The 23,463-nt window shown below is 42.6% G+C and overlaps 1 protein-coding gene across 1 annotated transcript; it reads left to right on the top strand.

The window, feature by feature from the left end:
* Positions 1-21,292: 21,292 nt before the first annotated feature.
* Positions 21,293-21,547, top strand: LOC116747879 (40S ribosomal protein S27-like). The gene has a single exon (XM_032620502.1). The coding sequence runs from the start codon at positions 21,293-21,295 to the stop codon at positions 21,545-21,547; it is 255 nt and encodes an 84-aa protein (XP_032476393.1).
* The last annotated feature ends 1,916 nt before the right edge of the window (positions 21,548-23,463 follow it).

The following is a 23,463-nucleotide window of genomic DNA, read 5'->3' as shown; positions in this document are numbered from 1 at the left end:
GCTTATGATCTAGAAAGGGAGATGGAAAGCATAGAGCAATTTGGAAAAGGAAAACAAAAAAAAAAAGACGAGCACAAAAAGGCACAGAGAAAAGTCCAGTTGCTAAGTATGAAAACTAAATGCAACCAGCAAGGAGGGCTTAATAAAGGTTGCAGTTATTATTATCTTCATTTAGTGGGTGTCAAAACAAGATGCAGAAAGATAATGAAGGGCATGGATTTACACTCATAGTGCAATCCGACACGCCAGGAAGATTCAGTCACTTCGATTTGCTGGGGCCCGTCTCCCAATTCTTGTGATTGAATGGGGCTCAAAGACATGGGAGCATTATTATAGGAAAAATCATGATAATGAAACTTGCTGGAGAATAATGACTACATCTTACAGCTGCATCTGATTCCACTACATCTGTGCCCATCGACTCAGTCAGCAGTGCCAGAGTCACTTGAGTAATTGTAGCCAGAGTTAGGGAAGCTGCCAGCTATGGCCCTGGCAGCAGGCACTGGAGCTGGAAAAATGGAGTAAGGAGGTGGAGAGGGATGTACTTTCAACAGAAAGCTTGGGCAAGGGGATTAGAGAGGCCCCTTTATAAATAAGTGGCAGGGTTGTACAGACTGTTGGTTATGAGCTAGGGCATTGGAGCCATACTGTCTGGCTCCAGATTCTGGCCTGCTTAGTGACCGCAAGTAACTTATTCATTCTGGCACTGGAGTGTGGCATGTTGATTAACCTCTATATGACTGTTCTCTCATCCATAAAATGGAACTGTTGATAGTGCCTACCTCATTGGATTGTCATGAGTGTTAAATGAGATAGTGTATGTAAAGTGTTTGGCATTTAGCTAGCGCTTAACAAATATTTGCTATTATTATTATTTCCTACCATATTTTTCACACTGTGGTTTCAACCCATTAATAGATGAGAAAAATCATTTAGGTAGTCGTGACTTGGGTATTTCATTAATAAAATAGCATTGGATGAAAAATATGAGTGCCTTGAATGTTGTAAATGTTTCATGAAACTTGCTTCAGGTGTTTATGTGTGTACATGTGTAACACACATGTATGAACATACCATAAACACCAATACATACATATACATGGGTATACATGAAAACACGTACATACTTATATGTGTAAATATATACATTTACTTATACAAACACAAACCCTTAAAAACACACATATTGGGCTTCCCTGGTGGCGCAGTGGTTGAGAGTCAGCCTGCCGATGCAGGGGACGCAGGTTCGTGCCCCGGTCCGGGAAGATCCCACATGCCGCAGAGCGGCTGGGCCCGTGAGCCATGGCCGCTGAGCCTGCGCATCCGGAGCCTGTGCTCTGCAACGGGAGAGGCCACAACAGTGAAGCCCGCGTACCGCAAAGGAAAAAAAAAAAAAAACAAAAAAAAAAACACACATATTCACATGCATACACATATGCACATAAACAATGGCATCCCCATTCACAGATACACAAACACACATATACATGTGCAGACATGCACACACATGCGCACCTACATATATACAGATATATATTCATGCATATACACATACATCTACAGACATGTAATGCACTGATACATGTAAACACTCATAACATATATAAAGCCATATACACAACACATATACACACATTTATGTATATATACACACACACAAATACAAATGAACATACACACATACGGAGACATGCACTAACACACACACATACAATAGATACACATATACACATACACACAGAGATACATGTTCACAAACATGATTCACACATATATGTATAAATATACATTCACACACACCTAGACATATACCACCTGCACAAATACAAACACACACCCACATATATCTATATAATACATACAGCACTATTCTGTTGTCATGAGAATCAGGTTCCAGATTTCAGGTATGCCTTTGCCTCTGATCCATGTTCAGACTAGATCAGTCCTCAGACCCTAGCGCACATGGTGTCACTAGGGAGAAACATCTGATCACGCCAGAAGCATTTTATAATCATTATTGGAAGATTGCAATACTGCTTTTAAACCATTTATCCATATTACCTACTCAGAAAAGACTGGTGACATCAGCCATTCACGTTTAAATCCTTAACTTCTGGGAGATATTTGGACTTGGGTTATATCGCCAAAGCCTGACTGCATGGGAGAGACCAGTGCTGCTGGGAATTGTTTCCACTGTCTAATTTGGAAAGAGTTGATCCCTGACTAGAATTCAGAGAGAAAGGGAACTTGTATGAGTGAAAGCTATCACAAAAATAGACAAAGAGAGAAACCCCAAATTAGAGAGGAGATCTTTTTTTTTTTTTTTTTTTTTTATGCGTTACGCGGGCCTCTCACTGTTGTGGCCTCTCCCGTTGCGGAGGACAGGCTCCGGACGCGCAGGCTCAGCGGCCATGGCTCACGGGCCCAGCCGCTCCGCGGCATGTGGGATCTTCCCAGACCGGGGCACGAACCCGTGTCCCCTGCATCGGCAGGCGGACTCTCAACCACTGCGCCACCAGGGAAGCCCAGAGAGGAGATCTTTAATATTTCTGCAACATATAGGAGTTTTTAAATGAGTGACTACAGAAGATAAATTGTACTTTCAACCTGTCTCAAAAAAATGTACAAATGAGAGGCCCACTGTCTTCATTAGGTGGGAGGAGGGGGAGGTACTAGAGGTATTTGAAAGCCAAGAATCCTGGATCTCTCTTATGTGGTGATGGAAAAGGTTTGGGAAACTTTAGGTTTCAGCCCACATATGAAGGTTGAGAATGGAGAGTACCAGGTAGAGAGACCCAGAAGAGACAGCTCACAAGAAAGAAGAATTGGGTACTCTACTGGCATATTGCCAACTTGACTTTTTTGTTCCCTACAACGATATCATTCCTGTGTTGGGTTCTGAGGACACAGAGAAGAATAAAAGACAGCCTCTGACCTCTAGGAGCTCAGAGTCTTACCCCACCCTTACTCTGCTAATTCCACAATTGTTACCCTAGAGCCTATGGTAGAGATGGCTAACTGTCCCACCAAATTCATGTTCCCCTTCCACTGTGTGGAGTGGTCACAGGAAAGTGGCTGTCCAGTTGGGGACTACATTCCCAGTCTTCATTAGAGTTTGATGGGATCCTGTGGCTAGTTCTCACCAATAGCATGTGAGTGAAGAGATGTGTATCACTTCTAGGCCATCATGTGCGTTTTCTCCGCCACATTTTCTCTTTTCACTAGCCTGATACAGAGGAGTATAGTGATCTAGGAAGCCATGTGTGGAAGAGAAAGGAGCCACAGTGTAGGAGGAGCCTGGGTCCCTGAGTCACTGCTTAGAAGAAAGCTGCTTAACAGGAACACCTCTTGGTAGTTTTAAATGTGTGAGAAGTAAAGTTCTATTGTGTTTCAGCCTATCAGACGTATTTGAGTCTGTTTTTTTCTAGCAGTTACCTTATTCTGACTAATACAAGTGCCTTATGTGAGATGCATCTTTCTCGATTTATCATTTAGATCAGAACATTCCCTGAGTTTGGTCATTCTTGGTCCATCCAGACTGCTATAACAAAGATACCATAGGCTGGGTGGCTTATAAAAACAGAAATTTATTTGTCACAGTTCTGGAGGCCGGGAAGTCCAAGATCAAGGTGCTGCCAGATTTGATGTCTGATGAGGGCCACGTCCCTGGTTCATAGATGGCCTTCTTCTCACTGTGTCCTCAAGTATTGGAAGGGGAGAGAGAGAGAGCTCTCTGGGATCTCTCTTATAAGGGCACTAATCCCATTCAGGGGGGCTCCACCCTCATGACCTAATTGCTTCCCAAAGACCCCACCTCCTAATTCCATCACTTTGAGGGGGTTAGGATTTCAACATATGAATTTTGAAGACAAAAACATTCTATCTGGCAGTCTTGGATTTAAAGTAATGTGAGGCTATCTAAAACCCTCTCTACTGATTTTGGCAATTAGTACTTATGCTCTGCAAGTAGAGGAAGATTTTTAATAAAGGAGAAAAGCAGTTAAATTGCTACTGACCTTCATATACTTTAGTTGGTGCCAGGCATATAAAGATTATTTTGTTTAGGAAACAATTAAAAGGCACTAGGCACTGTTATAACTGCTTTATAAATATTAACTCATTCAATTTTCCCAACAATTCTATGAACTAGGCTCAATTATTTCTTCCACTCTACATATGAAGAACTGAGGCACAGAGAGGTTAAATAATTTGCCCAAGGTCACATGCTAAGAAGCAGCAGACTCGGGAGGAAAACCCAGGCCATCTGGCTCCAGAGCTCATGCTTTTATCCGCCATACCAGATTGCCTCCTATTAATGGATGCACTGTTTTTTTCTGCCCTCCTCTTGGTGGGGAGCCGATCTGATTTCCTTCCCTCCACCTTAAAATAGGTAGTGGTTTTTCAAGGAGTGTTCGGGACCATGCTTTTGCTTTGGGTAGAAGGTGGCCTTCCAGGGTCCCTTGGCTTGTGAGAATTAATAGGATCGCAGCACACGGGGGTATGATTGCAAATAGAAATACTGCTCTGTTCAAACAAATCTCTTTCTTGCTTCATGCCAAGAACTACAGTGTGTAAACTTACATTCAAATTGGCCTTGGTGCATGGAGCATTGTTTCTTCTATAACAAACCCTTGGCCTTGGTCAGATCTGCCCCCGTCCGAGATCCCAGTCAGGGAGTGTTCAGTAGGGCAGACGTGGCCCATGGCTCTGAGTTGTCAGGGGTCTGCCATGTCTTTGGGTGAGATGAGTGGAGACAGGTCAGTATCCCACCAGCAGCAGGCGTCTCCTGTCTTCACTGAAACTGATTGAGGTTGGGTTGTTAATTCTCATATACCCCTTTCCTTGCTCCCTACTTAGACGTTCCTATGGCAATTTTGTAACTCTTTTCTCTATCACTTATTCCTAAGGGTTGAACTCATCACTACCTCTACTAACCTCAACCCTGTCTGTGTCTCTATCACTTCTTTAAAAATCTCAAGAACATGATGTTTCTACACGTCTATATCTCTAGGTATAAAACCATAAAGACTTAGAGTGTCAGAGCTGGAAGGGCCCTTAGAGATGATCTTCTCCCCTAACCCCTTCATTTTATAAATGAGGAGGCTGAGGCCCAGGGGAGGGTGTGGACCTGGAAGTGGAAGTGACTAAAACTGCTGCTGGGGACTTCCCTGGTGGCACAGTGGTTAAGAATCTGCCTGCCAGTGCAGGGGACACGGGTTCGAGCCCTGGTCCAGGAAGATCCCACATGCTGCAGAGCAGCTAAGCCCATGCGCCACAACTACTGAGTCTGCGCTCTAGAGCCCGTGAGCCACAACTACCGAACCTGTGCTCTAGAGCCCACGAGCCACAAATACTGAGCCTGTGCACCACAACTACTGAAGCCCACGTGCTGCAACTACTGAAGCCCGTGTGCCTAGAGCCCACGCACCACAACTACTGAGCTCATGAGCCACAACTACTGAAGCCCATGTGCTCTAGGGCCTGCGTGCCACAACTACTGAGCCTGTGTGCCGCAACTACTGAGGCCCACGTACCTAGAGCCCGTTCTCCTCAACAAGAGAAGCCATCGCAGTGAGAAGCCCACACACCGCAAAGAAGAGTAGGCCCCGCTCGCCACGACTAGACAAAGCCCGCACACAGCAACGAAGACCCAACGCAGCCAAAAATAAATAAAATTAAAAAAAAGACAAAACTGCTGCTGAGGGTTGACCTGTGTCCCTAAGTCAGGGCCGTGACACTGATGAGCCACACTTACATGGGTAAGATACTGGTATACTATGGCATTGGCCTCCTAAGCAGTACACTTAGCAGGGTCCAGACTAGTGTTCAAAGGGCCACGTGATTTAGTGAGTGTTCTGGGCTGGTGAGAAAAGGTTGCGCCCCATGCTAAAGAGGAGAAATAATAATAGTTGCCAAACATCAAGCCCCTCCTCTAGGTCAGCTGTTGTGTTGTGTGCTTACGTGCTCAATTTGTGAGGCAACTGAGGGTTAGCTATCACAGCTGTATGATCTCATTCTGAGCCTCACTGTAATCTTCCAAGGTTGGTTCTATTATCTTTATTTTACAGATGATAAACTGAGGCACAAATATATTAAATAACTTGCCAAGGGTCACAGACCAAGTAGTTGCAGACCCAGGATTCACACCGAGCTGACGTCACAGTCCACATGTTAAACACTGAGCCATGTGGGCACTGCTTGGCCACAGTATGAGACTGTCAGATGTGCCCAGAAGTATGCCTGTATGTCCCCCCTTCACTAGTCTGAGGACAGGCTAGTCACTTTTGAGGACAGGCTGCCTGTGCTCTGACTCTGACTTGGCCTTGGCACTTGCCAGGCCACTGACAGAGACTGGAGTGTGGTGTGCTGACCTTGATGCTCCGTGTATGGTTGTTTGCTTGTCTGCCCTCCCTGTCCTATGAGGCTCACGTCAAGGCTACCAAGAGCAAGAACGGTCAACATCCAGGAAACCAGAAGTCTGCAAAACTGAAAATTGTTCCCTTTTTCCTAGTCAGTTGGATCTACGCCTGCTAATTCTTTTGTGGACCAAATCAAACTGTTGTTCACATGAGTGCAGGTAAAACCAACGCTCACCTGGTTATGTCTTCTCTCTGGAGAAGAGTGAGCAGACACGTTCATCAGTCGTGTATGTAGTCAAATCATCTCTGAATTGGACCGGTTCCAAGATAACTTTCAGCTATAAAAGTACACAATTCTGCGGGTGAAAATTGGGAATACTCAGCGTTTTTGCAATTTCCACCAACTGCCAAAAGCATTTTCAAGCCCAACCTCAAGAATTTCATAGTCCCAGACCCCAGTGTTTCACTACAAAGAAGTGGCAAATATTGATAGAATTTGATATTTGTTGCCCTACATTCAGAAGAACACCAGTGGTTTTAAATATATCAAACATGTTATTTTTAGAGGCCCCTAACCTCTTACTCCACTCTAGGTTTAGAAGGCTGATCTAAATAAATAAATAAATAGCAATGGCTTCTGCTTAAATTAGGTCTATCTCAGTTTCCATGGCATCCAATCTGTCAGCGTCAATATTCTCACCTGGATCTGTGCTTAGCCTTTGGGATGGCAATGTTTGCTTTCAGGTTTATAGGACATATCATAGCTCAGTGAATTCCATTATACTCAAGGAAAGAGAGGATTTGTGGAAGCCCATAGGTGATGCTGTCTTTGATTCCTGGCGTCAGTGTTTGGTCCTAGCCTTCACATGACTCTGTGGGTAACTGGGATTTGATAGAATCACAGATGATGAATTTTTGGTAAGCGCTCGGTCTCTAGCTACATTGGTCTATAGCAACCTCTGCAGGTAACATTCTGTGGTTGACCCTAATAAAAAGGTACCCCAGGGAAGTAATTGCAATGCAGAGAGTATGGAAGCAACCAGGGTTTGGACAATGTGTAAATCTTCACTTTACCCTTCAAGAAGCTTAACTGTAAGGTGAAAACCTTTTCGTGTTTCAGTGGGTCCACACTAAATTTATTTCCTCAAGAAAATAGACAAACAGGTAACCATACAAACAGTACCTTTGTAGGCCTTCCTTAGAATGGGGGGAAAATATAGTTAAACTGATATGTGCAATTTCAAAAGAAACTAGCAGGAAGGAAAGTGTAGACTTATATGTTAAAATATACATGACAGTGTGAAATAAAAGAATGTGTAGCAAGTTTAACAGGTGGAAGGGCCATTGTTCTTCTTTGGACATGTCATGTAAAAATGATATTCCACTTAGAAAATATATATGCAAGTCCCACATTTTATAATGACTCCTGACTCTCAAAGTTTATTCATAGTGTTTTTTTTTTTTTTTTTTTTTTTTTAAACATCTTTATTGGGGTATAATTGCTTTACAATGGTGTGTTAGTTTCTGCTTTATAACAAAGTGAATCAGCTATACATACACACATGTTCCCATATGTCTTCCCTCTTGCGTCTCCCTCCCTCCCACTCTCCCCATCCCACCCTTCCAGGCTGTCACAAAGCACCGAGCTAATATCCCTGTGCCTTGCGGCTGCTTCCCCCCAGCTATCTACCTTACTACGTTTGTTAGTGTGTATATGTCCATGACTCTCTCTCGCCCTGTCAAAACTCACCCCTCCCCCTCCCCATACCCTCAAGTCCGTTCTCCAGTAGGTCTGCGTCTTTATTCCTATCTTACCCCTAGGTTCTTCATGACATTTTTTTCCCTTAAATTCCATATATATGTGTTAGCATACGGTATTTGTCTTTTTCTTTCTGACTTACTTCACTCTGTATGACAGACTCTAGGTCTATCCATCTCATTACAAATAGCTCAATTTCATTTCTTTTTAAGGCTGAGTAATATTCCATTGTGTATATGTGCCACATCTTCTTTATCCATTCATCCGATGATGGGCGCTTAGGTTGTTTCCATGTCCTGGCTATTGTAAATAGAGCTGCAATGAACATTTTGGTACATGACTCTTTTTGAATTTTGGTTTTCTCAGGGTATATGCCAAGTAGTGGGATTGCTGGGTCATATGGTAATTCTATTTGTAGTTTTTTAAGGAACCTCCATACTGTTCTCCACAGTGGCTGAACCAATTCACATTCCCACCAGCAGTGCAAGAGTGTCCCCTTTTCTCCACACCCTCTCCAGCATTTATTGTTTCTAGATTTTTTGATGATGGCCATTCTGACTGGTGTGAGATGATATCTCATTGTAGTTTTGATTTGCATTTCTCTAATGATTAATGATGTTGAGCATTCTTTCATGTGTTTGTTGGCATTCTGTATATCTTCTTTGGAGAAATGTCTATTTAGGTCTTCTGCCCATTTTTGGATGGGGTTGTTTGTTTTTTTGTTATTGAGCTGCATGAGCTGCTTGTAAATTTTGGAGATTAATCCTTTGTCAGTTGCTTCATTTGCAAATGTTTTCTCCCATTCTGAGGGTTGTCTTTTGGTCTTGGTTATGGTTTCCTTTGCTGTGCAAAAGCTTTGAAGTTTCATTAGGTCCCATTTGTTTATTTTTGTTTTTATTTCCATTACTCTAGGAGGTGGGTCAGAAAGGATCTTGCTGTGATTTATGTCATAGAGTGTTCTTCCTATGTTTTCTTCTAAGAGTTTGATAGTTTCTGGCCTTACATTTAGGTCTTTAATCCATTTTGAGCTTATTTTTGTGTATGGTGTTAGGGAGTGATCTAATCTCATACTTTTACATGTACCTGTCCAGTTTTCCCAGCACCATTTATTGAAGAGGCTGTCCTTTCTCCACTGTACATTCCTGCCTCCTTTATCAAAGATAAGGTGTCCATATGTGCGTGGGTTTATCTCTGGGCTTTCTATCCTGTTCCACTGATCTATCTTTCTGTTTTTGTGCCAGTACCATACTGTCTTGATTACTGTTGCTTTGTAATATAGTCTGAAGTCAGGGAGCCTTATTCCTCCAGCTCCTTTTTTCGTTCTCAAGATTGCTTTGGCTATTCGGGGTCTTTTGTGTTTCCATACAAATTGCGAAATTTTTTGTTCTAGTTCTGTGAAAAATGCCAGTGGTAGTTTGATAGGGATTGCATTGAATCTGTAGATTGCTTTGGGTAGTAGAGTCATTTTCACAATGTTGATTCTTCCCATCCAAGAACATGGTATATCTCTCCATCTATTTGTATCATCTTTAATTTCTTTCATCAGTGTCTTATAATTTTCTGCATACAGGTCTTTCGTATCCTTAGGTAGGTTTATTCCTAGATATTTTATTCTTTTTGTTGCAATGGTAAATGGGAGTGTTTTCTTGATTTCACTTTCAGATTTTTCATCATTAGTATATAGGAATGCCAGAGATTTCTGTGCATTAATTTTGTATCCTGCTACTTTACCAAATTCATTGATTAGCTCTAGTAGTTTTCTGGTAGCATCTTTAGGATTCTCTATGTATAGTATCATGTCATCTGCAAACAGTGACAACTTTACTTCTTCTTTTCCGATTTGGATTCCTTTTATTTCCTTTTCTTCTCTGATTGCTGTGGCTAAAACTTCCAAAACTATGTTGAATAAGAGTGGTGAGAGTGGGCAACCTTGTCTTGTTCCTGATCTTAGTGGAAATGCTTTCAGTTTTTCACCATTGAGGATGATGTTTGCTGTGGGCTTGTCATATATGGCTTTTATTATGTTTAGGAAAGTTCCCTCTATGCCTACTTTCTGGAGGGTTTTTATCATAAATGGGTGTTGAATTTTGTCGAAAGCTTTCTCTGCATCTATTGAGATGATCATATGGTTTTTCTCCTTCAATTTGTTAATATGGTTTATCACATTGATAGATTTGCGTATATTGAAGAATCCTTGCATTCCTGGAATAAACCCCACTTGATCATGGTGTATGATCCTTTTAATGTGCTGTTGGATTCTGTTTGCTAGTATTTTGTTGAGGATTTTTGCATCTATGTTCATCAGTGATATTGGCCTGTAGTTTTCTTTCTTTGTGACATCCTTGTCTGGTTTTGGTATCAAGGTGATGGTGGCTTCGTAGAAGGAATTTGGGAGTGTTCCTCCCTCTGCTATATTTTGGAAGAGTTTGAGAAGGATAGGTGTTAGCTCTTCTCTAAACGTTTGATAGAATTCACCTGTGAAGCCATCTGGTCCTGGGCTTTTGTTTGTTGGAAGGTTTTTAATCACAGTTTCAATTTCAGTGCTTGTGATTGGTCTGTTCATATTTTCTATTTCTTCCTGATTCAGTCTTGGCAGGTTGTGCATTTCTAAGAATTTGTCCATTTCTTCCAGATTGTCCATTTTATTGGCATAGAGTTGCTTGTAGTAATCTCTCATGATTTTTTTTATTTCTGCAGTGTCAGTTGTTACTTCTCCTTTTTCATTTCTAATTCTATTGATTTGAGTCTTCTCCCTTTTTTTCTTGATGAGTCTGGCTAGTGGTTTATCTATTTTGTTTATCTTCTCAAAGAACCAGCTTTTAGTTTTATTGATCTTTGCTATTGTTTCCTTCATTTCTTTTTCATTTATTTCTGATCTGATTTTTATGATTTCTTTCCTTCTGCTAGCTTTGGGGTTTTTTTGTTCTTCTTTCTCTAATTGCTTGAGGTGCAAGGTTAGGTTGTTTATTCGAGATGTTTCCTGCTTCTTAAGGTGGGCTTGTATTGCTATAAACTTCCCCCTTAGAACTGCTTTTGCTGCATCCCATAGGTTTTGGGTCGTTGTGTCTCCATTGTCATTTGTTTCTAGGTATTTTTTTATTTCCTCTTTGATTTCTTCAGTGATCACTTCATTATTAAGTAGTGTATTGTTTAGCCTCCATGTGTTTGTATTTTTTAAAGATCTTTTCCTGTAATTGATATCTAGTCTCATGGCGTTGTGGTCGGAAAAGATACTTGATACAATTTCAGTTTTCTTAAATTTACCAAGGCTTGATTTGTGACCCAAGATATGATCTATCCTGGAGAATGTTCCATGAGCACTTGAGAAAAATGTGTATTCTGTTGTTTTTGGATGGAGTGTCCTATAAATATCAATTAAGTCCATCTTGTTTAATGTATCATTTAAAGCTTGTGTTTCCTTATTTATTTTCATTTTGGATGATCTGTCCATGGGTGAAAGTGGGGTGTTAAAGTCCCCTACTATGAATGTGTTACTGTTGATCTCCCCTTTTATGGTTGTTAGTATTTGCCTTATGTATTGAGGTGCTCCTATGTTGGGTGCATAAATATTTACAATTGTTATATCTTCTTCTTGGATCGATCCCTTGATCATTATGTAGTGTCCTTCTTTGTCCCTTTTAATAGTCCTTATTTTAAAGTCTATTTTGTCTGATATGAGAATTGCTACTCCAGCTTTCTTTTGGTTTCCATTTGCATGGAATATCTTTTTCCATCCCCTTACTTTCAGTCTGTATGTGTCTCTAGTTCTGAAGTGGGTCTCTTGTAGACAGCATATATAAGGGTCTTGTTTTTGTATCCATTCAGCCAATCTGTGTCTTTTGGTGGGAGCATTTAGTCCATTTACATTTAAGGTAATTATCGATATGTATGTTCCTATTTCCATTTTACATATTGTTTTGGGTTCGCTACTATAGGTCATTTCCTTCTCTTGTGTTTCGTGTCTAGAGAAGTTCCTTTAGCATTTGTTGTAAAGCTGGTTTGGTGGTGCTGAACTCTCTCAGCTTTTGCTTGTCTGTAAAGGTTTTAATTTCTCCATCAAATGTGAATGAGATCCTTGCTGGGTAGAGTAGTCTTGGTTGCAGGCTATTCTCCTTCATCACTTTCAGTATGTCCTGCCACTCCCTTCTGGCTTGTAGGGTTTCTGCTGAGAGATCAGCTGTTAACCTTATGGGGATTCCCTTGTGTGTTATTTGTTGTTTTTCCCTTGCTGCTTTTAATATGCTTTCTTTGTATTTAATTTTTGACAGTTTGATTAATATGTGTCTTGGCGTGTTTCTCCTTGTATTTATCCTGTATGGGACCCTCTGTGCTTCCTGGACTTGATTAACTATTTCCTTTCCCATATTAGGGAAGTTTTCAACTATAATCTCTTCAAATATTTTCTCAGTCCCTTTCTTTCTTTCTTCTTCTTCTGGAACCCCTATAATTCGAATGTTGGTGCGTTTCATGTTGTCCCAGAGGTCTCTGAGACTGTCCTCAGTTCTTTTCATTCTTTTTTCTTTATTCTGCTCTGCAGTAGTTATTTCCACTACTTTATCTTCCAGGTCACTTATCCGTTCTTCTGCCTCAGTTATTCTGCTATTGATCCTATCTAGAGTGATTTTAATTTCATTTATTGCATTGTTCATCGTTGCTTGTTTCATCTTTAGTTCTTGTAGGTCCTTGTTAACTGTTTCTTGCATTTTGTCCATTCTACTTCCAAGATTTCGGATCATCCTTACTATCATTATTCTGAATTCTTTTTCAGGTAGATTGCCTATTTCCTCTTCATTTGTTAGGTCTGGTGGGTTTTTATCTTGCTCCTTCATCTGCTGTGTGTTTTTCTGTCTTCTCATTTTGCTTATCTTACTGTGTTTGGGGTCTCCTTTTTGCAGGCTGCACTTTCGTAGTTCCCGTTGTTTTTGATGTCTGTCTCCAGTGGCTAAGGTTGTTTCAGTGGGTTGTGTAGGCTTCCTGGTGGAGGGGACTAGTGCCTGTGTTGTGCTGGATGAGGCTGGATCTTGTCTCTCTAGTGGGCAGGTTCACGTCTGGTGGTGTGTTTTGGGGTGTCTGTGGCCTTATTATGATTTTAGGCAGCCTCTCTGCTAATGGGTGGGGTTGTGTTCCTGTTTTGCTAGTTGTTTGGCATAGGTTGTCCAGCACTGTGGCTTGCTGGTCGTTGAGTGAAGCTGGGTGCTGGTGTTAAGATGGAGGTCTCTGGGATATTTCCACCGTTTAATATTATGTGGAGCTGGGAGGTCTCTTGTTGACCAGTGTCCTGAAGTTGGCTCTCCTACCTCAGAGGCAGAGCCCTGACTCCTGGCTGGAGCACCAAGAGCCTTTCATCCACACAGCTCAGAATAAAAGGGAGAAAAAGTAGGGAGAATTAGTAGAAGTATGAGTAAAGAAAGAAGAAAAGGAGGAAAGGAAGGAAGGAAGAAAGAAGCAAAGAAGGAAAGAAAGGAGGGAGGGAGGGAGGGAGGAAGGAAGGAAGGAGGGAAAGAAGGAAAAAAGACAGAAAGAAAGATGATACAGTAAAAATAAAATAAAGTATAATATAGTTATTGAATTAAAAAATATTTAGAAAAAAAAAAAAAAAAAGGGACGGATAGAACCTTAGGACAAATGTTGGAAGCAAAGCTATACAGAAAAAATCTTACACAGAAGCATACACATACACCTTCACAAAAAGAGGTAAAGGGGGAAAAATCATAAATCCTGCTCCCTGAGACCACCTCCTCAATTTGGGGTGATTCGTTGTCTAAAGGAGGGAAGGAAGGAAGGAAAGAAAGAACGAAGGTAAAGTATAATAAAGTTATTACAATTAAACTTAATTATTAAGAAAAAGAATTTTTAAAAAAAAGTCATGGACGGATAGAGCCCTAGGACAAATGGTGGAAGCAAGAGTATACAGACAGGATCTCACACAGAAGCATACACGTACACATTCACAAAAAGAGGAAAAGGGAAAAAAATCATAGATCTCGCTCCTAAATTCCACCTCTTCAATTTGGGATCATTCCTTGTCTATTCAGGTATTCCACAGATGCAGGGTATATCAAGTTGATTGTGGAGCTTTAATCCGCTGCTTCTGTGGCTGCTGGGAGAGATTTCCCTTTCTCTTCTTTGTTCTCACAGCTCACAGGAGCTCAGCTTTGGATTTGGCCCTGTCTCTGCGTGTAGGTCGCTGGAGGGCGTCTGTTTTTTCGCTCAGACAGGACGGGGTTAAAGGAGCCGCTGATTCGGGGCCTCCGGCTCACTCAGGCCGGGGGTTGGGGGATGGGGGTAGGAGGGGCACTACGTGCGGGGCGGGCCTGCGGCTGCAGAGGCAGCGTGACGTTGCGGCAGAGGCCGGCGTGATGTTGCACCAGCCTGAGACCCGCCGTGCGTACTCCCGGGGAAGTTGTCCCTGGATCCCGGGAACCTGGCAGTGGCGGGCTGCACAGGCTCCGCGGAAGAGGGGTGTGGAGAGTGACCTGTGCTCGCACACAGGCCCCTTGGTGGCGGCAGCAGCAGCCTTAGCGTCTCCCGCCCGTCTCTGGGGTCCGCGGTTTTAGCCGCGGCTCGCGCCCGTCTCTGGGGTTTGCGCTTTCAGCCGCGGCTCGCGCCCGTCTCTGGGGTTCGCGCTTTTAGCCGCGGCTCGCGCCCGTCTCTGGAGTTCCTTTAAGCAGCGCTCTTAAACCCCTCTCCTCGCGCACCAGGAAACACAGAGGGAAGAAAAAGTCTCTTGCCTCTTCGGCCGGTGCAGGCTTTTCCCCGAACTCCCTCCCGGCCAGTCGTGGCGCACCAACCCCTTCAGGCTATGTTCAAGCCGCCAACCCCAGTCTTCTCCCTGAGCTCCGTCCAAAACCAAAACCCGAGCCTCAGCTCGCAGCCCCGCCCGCCCCGGTGGGTGAGCAGCAAGCCTCTCGGGTTGGTGAGTGCTGGTCGGCACCGATCGTCTGTGCAGGAATCTCCCCGCTTTGCCCTCCGCACCCGTCGCTATGCACTACTCCGCGTTCCCGAAACTCCCCCCTCTGCCTCCCGCAGTCTCCGCCCGCGGAGGGGCTTCCTAGTGTGTGGAAACTTTTCCTCCTTCACAGCTCCCTCCCACTGGTGCAGGTGCCGTCCTTATTCTTTTGTCTCTGTTTTTTCTTTTGCCCTACCCAGTTACGTGGGGAGTTTCTTGCCTTTTGGGAGGTCTGAGGTCTTCTGCCAGCCTTCAGTAGGAGTTCTGTAGGAGTTGTTCCACGTGTGGATGTATTTCTGGTGTATCCGTGGGGAGGAAGGCGATCTCCGCGTCTTACTCTTCCGCCATCTTCAAGGTCCCCCTGTTGTGATTATTGAATCACATCACACATCTAAAGCACCTAGTACTTAGCAGTGGGACATTTTAAGTTCCCCCTTCTCATTCACTTGCTTAAATACATATGGCTGGTATGCTACATGCAGTGACCACAAGATCGCATATTCCGCCGCAGGGCTCAGCACACAGGTCCATAGTGTTTTTTTAATCAGGTGACGTCTCTTAAACCTCATGTCTTCAGTTTCTTTTTAAAATTGTCATTTTTAATCAGATTGCAATTGGAACAGCATCTCTGGGAAGATCAATCTAGATAGGTCTTTACACTTAGCTTCCTTGTCTTTCACAGGAAATGTCTGCATGGGAACACTTCTTAATCTGGGCTCCATGGATGGGCTTCATGGCAGTCTCTAAGCTCCAGGCAACTGTATGCAAATTGTGTGTGTATGTGTGTGTGTGTGTGTGTGTGTAAATACATATGTGCAGTGTTCTGAAGAAAGTGTCTATGGCTTTTCTCAGATTCTACGATGTTCATGGGAAAATTGAGAATTTCTGAGTTAGATGCTTTCCGAGTTCCTGTGTGACTTTAAAGTTCAAAGAGATTTGCTAAGCAGATTCATTACAGCTCTTCCTTAGTTGAGGGGAGAGTGATAGGAAACTCAACAGGTAGCCCAGTGAACGCCTTTTCATATTTGCCATCATCAAGCATAATTGAAGGTCTAACTGTGTAATGAGATAATCTAATGTATGATCTTAAATTGGAGACAGCAAGAGTAATAAAGACTAATAATTTGCAAGCCCTAATAATTTAAAGTCGTTAACGACACTGAAAGATCTTCGAGCCCAGTTTATTTTCATTTCTGTTTATTATCATGCTAACTGCCTACTTTTCATTCTTTTTGCATATCCACGGATATCCCGTGGACTTTCAGAGTGAGCTATAGCCAAATACAGAATAAACATGGGAGGGAGACGAGATGAGAATGAAGCTGACTATGATTGCAACTAGGTCAAATCTATTAATATGTGAGATTTATGTCTCTCGTGGTGGAAGCTGCAAATCCTTTTGCATAACATTTCCTCTGGCTTTGATAGAAAATTTCTCACTCAGAATACTTCAAAACCAGCATTTTAATTTTTATCACCCCTGAAAATTTCATTCTTAAACAGGAGTACAAAGTTATCATGATGAAATAGATGTCATTGGATTCCATCACTTTGCCTGGTGTGGAGTGCTCTCCCCCTCCCTCCCTCTCCCTCTCCCTCTCCCTCCCTCCCTCCCTCTCTCTCTCTCCCTCTCTCTCTCTCTCTCTCTCTCTCTCTCTCTCTGATTCTCTCTGTCTCTCTCTGTCTCTCTAATTAATTTTGCTGCTGCCTATCAGAAATGTGCCTGTGAAGTTGGGGGGGTTAGAGGACGGAGCTAATGAGAACCAAAGTTATGGTTTCAGTCTCTGTAAGAGTATTAACTTCGTTATGTTTCCTGGCCGCGGACTCTACCCCAATCCTGGCCAGAGGACTCTTGGGGTCAAGGGAATCCAGGGAAGAGAGGAGATGATTCAGTGTAAACCCATTCCGCATGACTAGAGAGACAGCTCAAAGAACACCCATTGCAGAATCTCCCAGTGTCAGTGTTGGGAAGAATCTCAGGGCTCTTCTCTTTTTCCTCCCCGTCTGATATGCAGTAATTTTGTAAAGGGGTTATTCAGTCTTTCCTTGAATGCCTCCAGTGACAGAGAACTCATTGCTTTCCAGTCCCAACCATTCAATCTTTTTTTACAAAAATTTTATTTTATTGAAGTACAATTGATTTACAATGTGTTAATTTCTGCTCTATGGCAGAAATTAGTTATACATATATATATAATCTCTTTCATGTTCTTTTCCATTATGGTTTATCACAGGATATTGAATATAGTTCCCTGTGCTATACAGTAGCCAACCATTTCATCTTGAAGCAGTTCTGATAAATTGTTTCTTATGTGAATTACAACCTTCTGTCATTCTGTAAACTGATTCTAGGCCTTCCCTGTGGGATCCACAGAATAAGACTCCAAACCAATCATTTACAAGTTGGAAAGTAGCAAAAGAGTTGAAGTTGGTGCTTCTGGCTTTACCTCCACATTGCCATTCTTATTGGCTTATGTCAGCAGAGAGAGCCCTTGCTCAGAAAGCAAGCGTTTAAGCAGAGGTTTTGATTCCTTTATATAAAGCATTTGGTATAGCATTTAGGGAGTGAGTCTAAATTAACTTTCAGTTTTTGAGACCAGTTTCACAGATAGCACACACAGCTAGGTGATACAATAGGGATTACTAGAGAGCTATCCATCAACTCTCAGCCTGCAAAGAAGATTGCAATGGGGCACTGCCTCCGGGCTGGAGATTTGGGACATTTATGGGTAGTCCAGACCAATCTGTCATTGCTTCGCCAGAGAGCCTATTGGAGAGACCTTTGAGTGACAAGATTGACTTTTAATCCCATCAGAAGACATGTACTCATTCATTCATCCATTGAAAAGGCATTTATGGAGGGCTTTCTATGCCCTAGATGTTAGGGATACGATGATGGCCCACTGAGGGGGGGTATATACATCAAATAAAGAATTACCCAAAGTAATAGATGATTCTAAACCGTGATTAGTGATAGAAGGGAAAGTTACAGATTATTTTCAGAGCAGGTCTGACTTAGTTGAGGTTTTCAAGGAAGGCTTGCCTGACATTTGAGTTAACATATAAAGGATGAATAGGAATGAACAGTAAAGGATGCAGAGATGGGGGAAGCATTCCAGACAGAGGCAACAGCATCGGCAGATGCCCCGTGGGAGAGAGGTGTGAGAGAAAGCACAGAATATTCAAGGAGCTGAGAGAGGGCTGCTCTCGGTGAAATTCAGAGACTAGGGTATGGTATAAGGTGAAGATGGAGAGGTCATGGGGCCAGTCCGTGAAGGGCCTGGCAGTCTGGAAAGCCCTGTGCAACTCTTGTCTTCTGTAGTTTCCCTCACAAAGTCTCTGCTCTTTTCAGCAAATGCCATGATCATTCCTCACCTTCAGTTCTTTCCTTGTACTGTTCTTGTCCCGGGAACATTCTCCCTATCATCCATCTCTTACGCAAAGCCTTACTCATCTCGTTCCCTGAACTTTGGCATCCAGAAAGTGGAGGTGGAAGGCAAAGGGCTCTCATGTATATTAAACACTTGCTCTTCACCAAGCCTCGTGCTGAGTCCTTCATACGTATGATCTTTAACACCCCTGCCCTAACACTGTGAGGTAATGCCCTTCCTACCATCTTACCGAGGAGGAAATTGGCACTCAGAAATCTTGAATACTTGGTCCAATGTCATATAGCTGAACTAATAAACCCAGATGAAAATTCAGGCTTGCCTGACTCCAAAGATACTGCTCTTTCTTACACATCAAGTTGCTTCTATCGCCTTTCTCATTGTTCATTAACCTCCCAGTAGAAGTGCCCTGGCTGTTCTCATTTTGACGTTAAAATTACCATTTGAAACATCAGTTGCTGGTATCAGTGGGAGGACATCCAGTGGGGGTCTAAGTTCCTGGGCGTAAGAGCCCTGTTCGTGGTTCGTAATGCTCTTATAGCCACAAGGAAGCAGATGCCGTCATTCCACACAACATCTACTTTGCTATCACCTCTTGAAAGTAGGCACTTCATGCAAGTGTTTGTCAGAATTTTCTAAAGAAATTTACATAACCTTTATGAAGTTCATCTACCTATTGACCAGTCTGGGCACAAAGTCACAGTCAAAGAAAGAAGATTCTGAACATCAAGAAAAAGATGTAAAAACCAATGTAATTAGCATTATAGATGTTGTCTCAGAAGGATCCAAAGGTCCCCATTCCAATCTCAGTGTACGCCACACCTTCATGAAGTTCTTTCTAAAACTTCTTCCTCCCTGTCTTTCTCTCTCAATTGCTTACCCCCAGTACAGGTGCCCCAAACTCTCTCATTTTTCTTTCTCAACCTCTCCAAAACCTTCCCCAAACCTAGCCTGTGCTGCCTACTCTGGTCTTGTTCTTTCCTCTCATCTTCAAGATTTATTCATCTCTTTCTTGCCAGTACCTTTCTGCTCTGTCCAATGTAAATCCTTCGAGTGGTCTCAGTGGTCAGGATGGCAGAAAAAGGATCTTTACAAATCCGGATGAGCAGGAGATGACCTGAATGTCTAAATGTTTTCATTTAGGTAGTAGTTCATTTTTTTCCTTCACATTTATTTTTCTGTGTCCGTTTCAAAATTCTTTCAACTTAAAGTAGTAACAGTATCCAAAGTGATCAGTAGTTTGTTTTCCGTTTCATCTTCTTGGCAGAGCCTGTCAGTACTCATGGACAGCCCCAAGCTACCCTACACTTCTCAGCATCCCTTTGCACCTGGATTGGCCATGGACTAGTTCTAGTCTATGGAGTTTGAGTGGAAATGACATGTGTCACCTGTGCACCTAGATGGGTGAGTATCCAGTTTGCCTTTTCCAAACTCTTGCCCCTGTTTGCTGTCTGGATAACACTGGTGTGACCTTGAAGCCACCAGATGGAAGCACTCTGAGTCCTTGAGTCACTGCCTGGAAGAGAATTAATCCACATCCGACTGTAATGTGAGTGAGAAATAAACCGTTGTTGCATTGTTTGTTTTAGTAGCTAGTGCTAATTAAGCTAATATATTATTTTTTTATATTTTAATTAAACTCATTAATAAGTTCGTAATTGTAATGAAGTCCACTTGATCAATCTTTTCATCTGTAGTTAGTACTCTTTATGCTCTAAGAAATTTTTGCCTACCCCAAGGTCATGGAGGCATTTTCTGATACTTTATTTTAGAAGTTTTATTGTTTTGCCTCTTACATTTAGGTCTACCACCTATCTCAAGTTAATTTTTGTATACAATTCGAGGGTCATGGTTAATTTTCCATATGGATATGCAATTAACCCAGCACCATATATTGAAGAGATCATCCCTCTCTCCCTGGGTTTCAGTAGCGCCTTCACTGAGTATCACATGTAGCAGACAGTCTCTAAAATGGCTCCATGGATCCCCACATTATTTTTTTTCTTTTTTTTCTTTTTTTGGCTGCACCACGTGGCATGCAGGATCTTAGTTCCCTGACTAAGGATCGAACCCGTGTCCTCAGCAGTGAAAGCCCGGCATCCTACTGGACTGCCAGGGAATTCCCAGTGACTCACTTCTCATGAACAGTATATGGCAAAAGTGACTGGAGTCTCTGTGATTAGGTTACAAAAGACCACGACTTCCATTTACTCTCTCTTTCTCTCCCTCTTCAGTAAAGAATTTTGTATTCTCGCCTTGTAATCTGGTGTGCGCTGTGCTGAGGTTGGAGGGAAGGGATGTCATGGGTCTGCAAATGGTATAGTTTGGTTGATATTGCTCAGAAGAAGATGGTGCTGGAAAGGTATCCCCCTGACAGTTGGATTATTAGGGGGTGCCTCTACTGGTTACCTGCAGGAGAAGACACCACAAACAAGCGCTCAGGTGCAAGAGACAATCAAACCGAATCCCCTGGTGCTGCGCTAGGTTGGCAAGGATGCCTTTCATGTCAAAAAGGGGAGAGCCTACCACATCTGGGTTACATGACAGGAAGCCTAATTTATTCAGCTTTTGTTATCTGGAGTTAACCTTCTGTCAAAAGTATTACCACATATAAAATAGACTTATTTTTTCTGTTTTTATAAGATTCTGCTTAAGAAAAATCTAAGGTGTCAAATTTCATTTTCCAGCAGCGTCAGTTTACTGCAAGATAAGATGTAAATCAAATAAATATTTCTTTGTCCCTATCCCTCTCATCCCTCCTCCCATCTGGACACAAGACATATATTTAGAATATCAGCGAGAGAGATGGGTGGGCGGGGCTTGCAAAAGATTCAACATGCCTTTAGCTAGAGACTTACTACATTCATCATTGGAAGAGGAAGAGAAAAAACATAAAAAGAAATGGCTCGTTCAAAGTCCAAATTCTTATTTTATGGATGGAAAATGTCCAGGTTGCTGCAGGATTGCCAGGGTTTGTAGCCATTCCCACATGGTGGTGCTTTGTGTAGGTTGTTCAACAGAGTTGTGCCAGCTGATGGGAGGAAAGGCCAGGCTCACAGAAGGGTGTTCATGTAGAAGAAAGCAACACTAATGATCCCCACAACTTCCTGAATTTGGGTGGTATCACAGAAAGCCTTATTGGTTGTGTAATTCTAGTTAATCTGTCAAGATAAGGTAATGATGTTTAATTCTGTTGTAAGGTCTACAACAGTGATCTCCTATTTTGGTGTCAGCTTGTCAGTACTTTTTGATTATGGGCAAAAGCCAAGAACATAAATTTTCAGAGTCCAGAGAACATGCCGCTTTTCTTCCTGATAAGTAAGCTAGTCCGCTGCTGCGTCACCTTTCTCCTGATTTAAGAACAAGGTTCCAAACACCAGGGGCACAAGTCACAGTGGTGGCTGGAGTGTGGCTGACTTTATCATAGGAAAATTTCAATCAAACCAGTTCCTCTCATTTTATTTCACAATTTCCCGGGGTCCCAGGAATTCCCCAGTCCTCTAATTCTGGCAGGAGGAGCAGAAGGTATTTTTCAGTCTCCGTTTTGCCGTTTATTCACCTAATGCGCTTGGGTGCATCCTTAGCCCCATCCTCTTCACTGGGCATGTGCTGCTGCTCACAGACAGAGTGCAGGGCTCCAGATTCCATCAGAGTCTATACAAAGGGAGGGTCACATGAAAAAGAAGGGAGAGCTTCAGTTAGTCTCTTTGGGCTGGGTTATGTCTTTCTTGCGAAGGATTGCCAGGGAGGGGAAAGCACTAGGGAGGGCCTTTGCCACTTCAGGCGAAAGCGAAATAGAGCAATTTCACTTCCATTTCCTGGGAGCATGGCACGATCCCGAGCCCCTTACATCCTGTCATTTAATCCTCACTACAACTCTGTGAGGCAGATAGTATTATTTCAGATAAGAAACTGGATTACACACAGAAAAATTAAGAACTGGTATGAAATTGCATAGTTAGTAAGTAGTAAATCCAGGGTTTGAACCCAAGTCTGTCTGATTCCAAGGTCCATTCGCATAACTCATGTGATGCTGAGTTGTTACAGTAATTCGATGTTCAAGGGAGCAAACGGTAGTACATTTCACAGTGGGAAAATATGCAGCCGTTACAAAAATGATAAAAATATGGAAAGGTATCCAATATATATTTAAAAAATTTTTATATTAAAAATGCCCAACAATCACCTACTACATGTCAGCCACAGTTCTAAGTGCCAGGGAATACAAATACCCTACCCTCACGGAGCTTGTCACTGGAAGGTTCGGCTCGGGCAATAAACTAGCACCAACGCTGTCATTACTGCTTGCAGTAACTGCAGTGAACAAAATGAAATGGAGCTCTGGGATTGGAGGGAGTGTTTCAGCTTGGGTAGAGCGGGAAGGCCTCTCCAAGGAGGTGAGATCTAAGTGACGAGAAGAAGGCAGGCATTGTGCATTTCAGGGGGTGGGGGACGGCAAGTACAAGCGCACCGAGAAGGGGAGAGCACATATATTGCTGGGACAGAAAGAAGGGAACTGGGGCTCAGGCGTTGTGGGCAGACTGGGGACAGCAGTGGGGGAGTGGTAGGAGATTTTAGGGGCTAGCAGAGGCCAGATCATACAGGACCCGGCAGGCCACATTAAGGAGTTTGGATTTTATTTTTAGCGCTGTGGAAAACCAGTTCTGTGTTGTAAGTAGGGAAGGAATATGATCTGGCTGCTTCGTAAGGATTGAAACGTGACAGCGCAAGAAGGGCAACAAATGAAGAGGAAATAAGCAGTCTACCTGAAAAAGAATTCAGAATAATGATAGTAAAGATGATCCAAAATCTTGGAAATAGAATAGAGAAAATGCAAGAAACATTTAACAAGGACCTAGAAGAACTAAAGATGAAACAAGCAACAATGAACAACACAATAAATGAAACTGAAAATATTCTAGATGGGATCAATAGCAGAATAACTGAGGCAGAAGAACGGATAAGTGACCTGGAAGATAAAATAGTGGAAATAACTAATGCAGAGCA

The sequence above is a fragment of the Phocoena sinus genome, chromosome X (assembly GCF_008692025.1).
Source record: "Phocoena sinus isolate mPhoSin1 chromosome X, mPhoSin1.pri, whole genome shotgun sequence".
Taxonomy (NCBI): domain Eukaryota; kingdom Metazoa; phylum Chordata; class Mammalia; order Artiodactyla; family Phocoenidae; genus Phocoena; species Phocoena sinus.
The sequence above is the reverse complement of the archived record's forward strand: the minus strand, read 5'-3'. Positions and strand labels throughout refer to the sequence as shown.

Bases quoted from the DNA above. Each gene is read 5' to 3' on its own strand.
- LOC116747879 (XM_032620502.1), top strand. From the start codon at position 21,293: ATGCCTTTAGCTAGAGACTTACTACATTCATCATTGGAAGAGGAAGAG.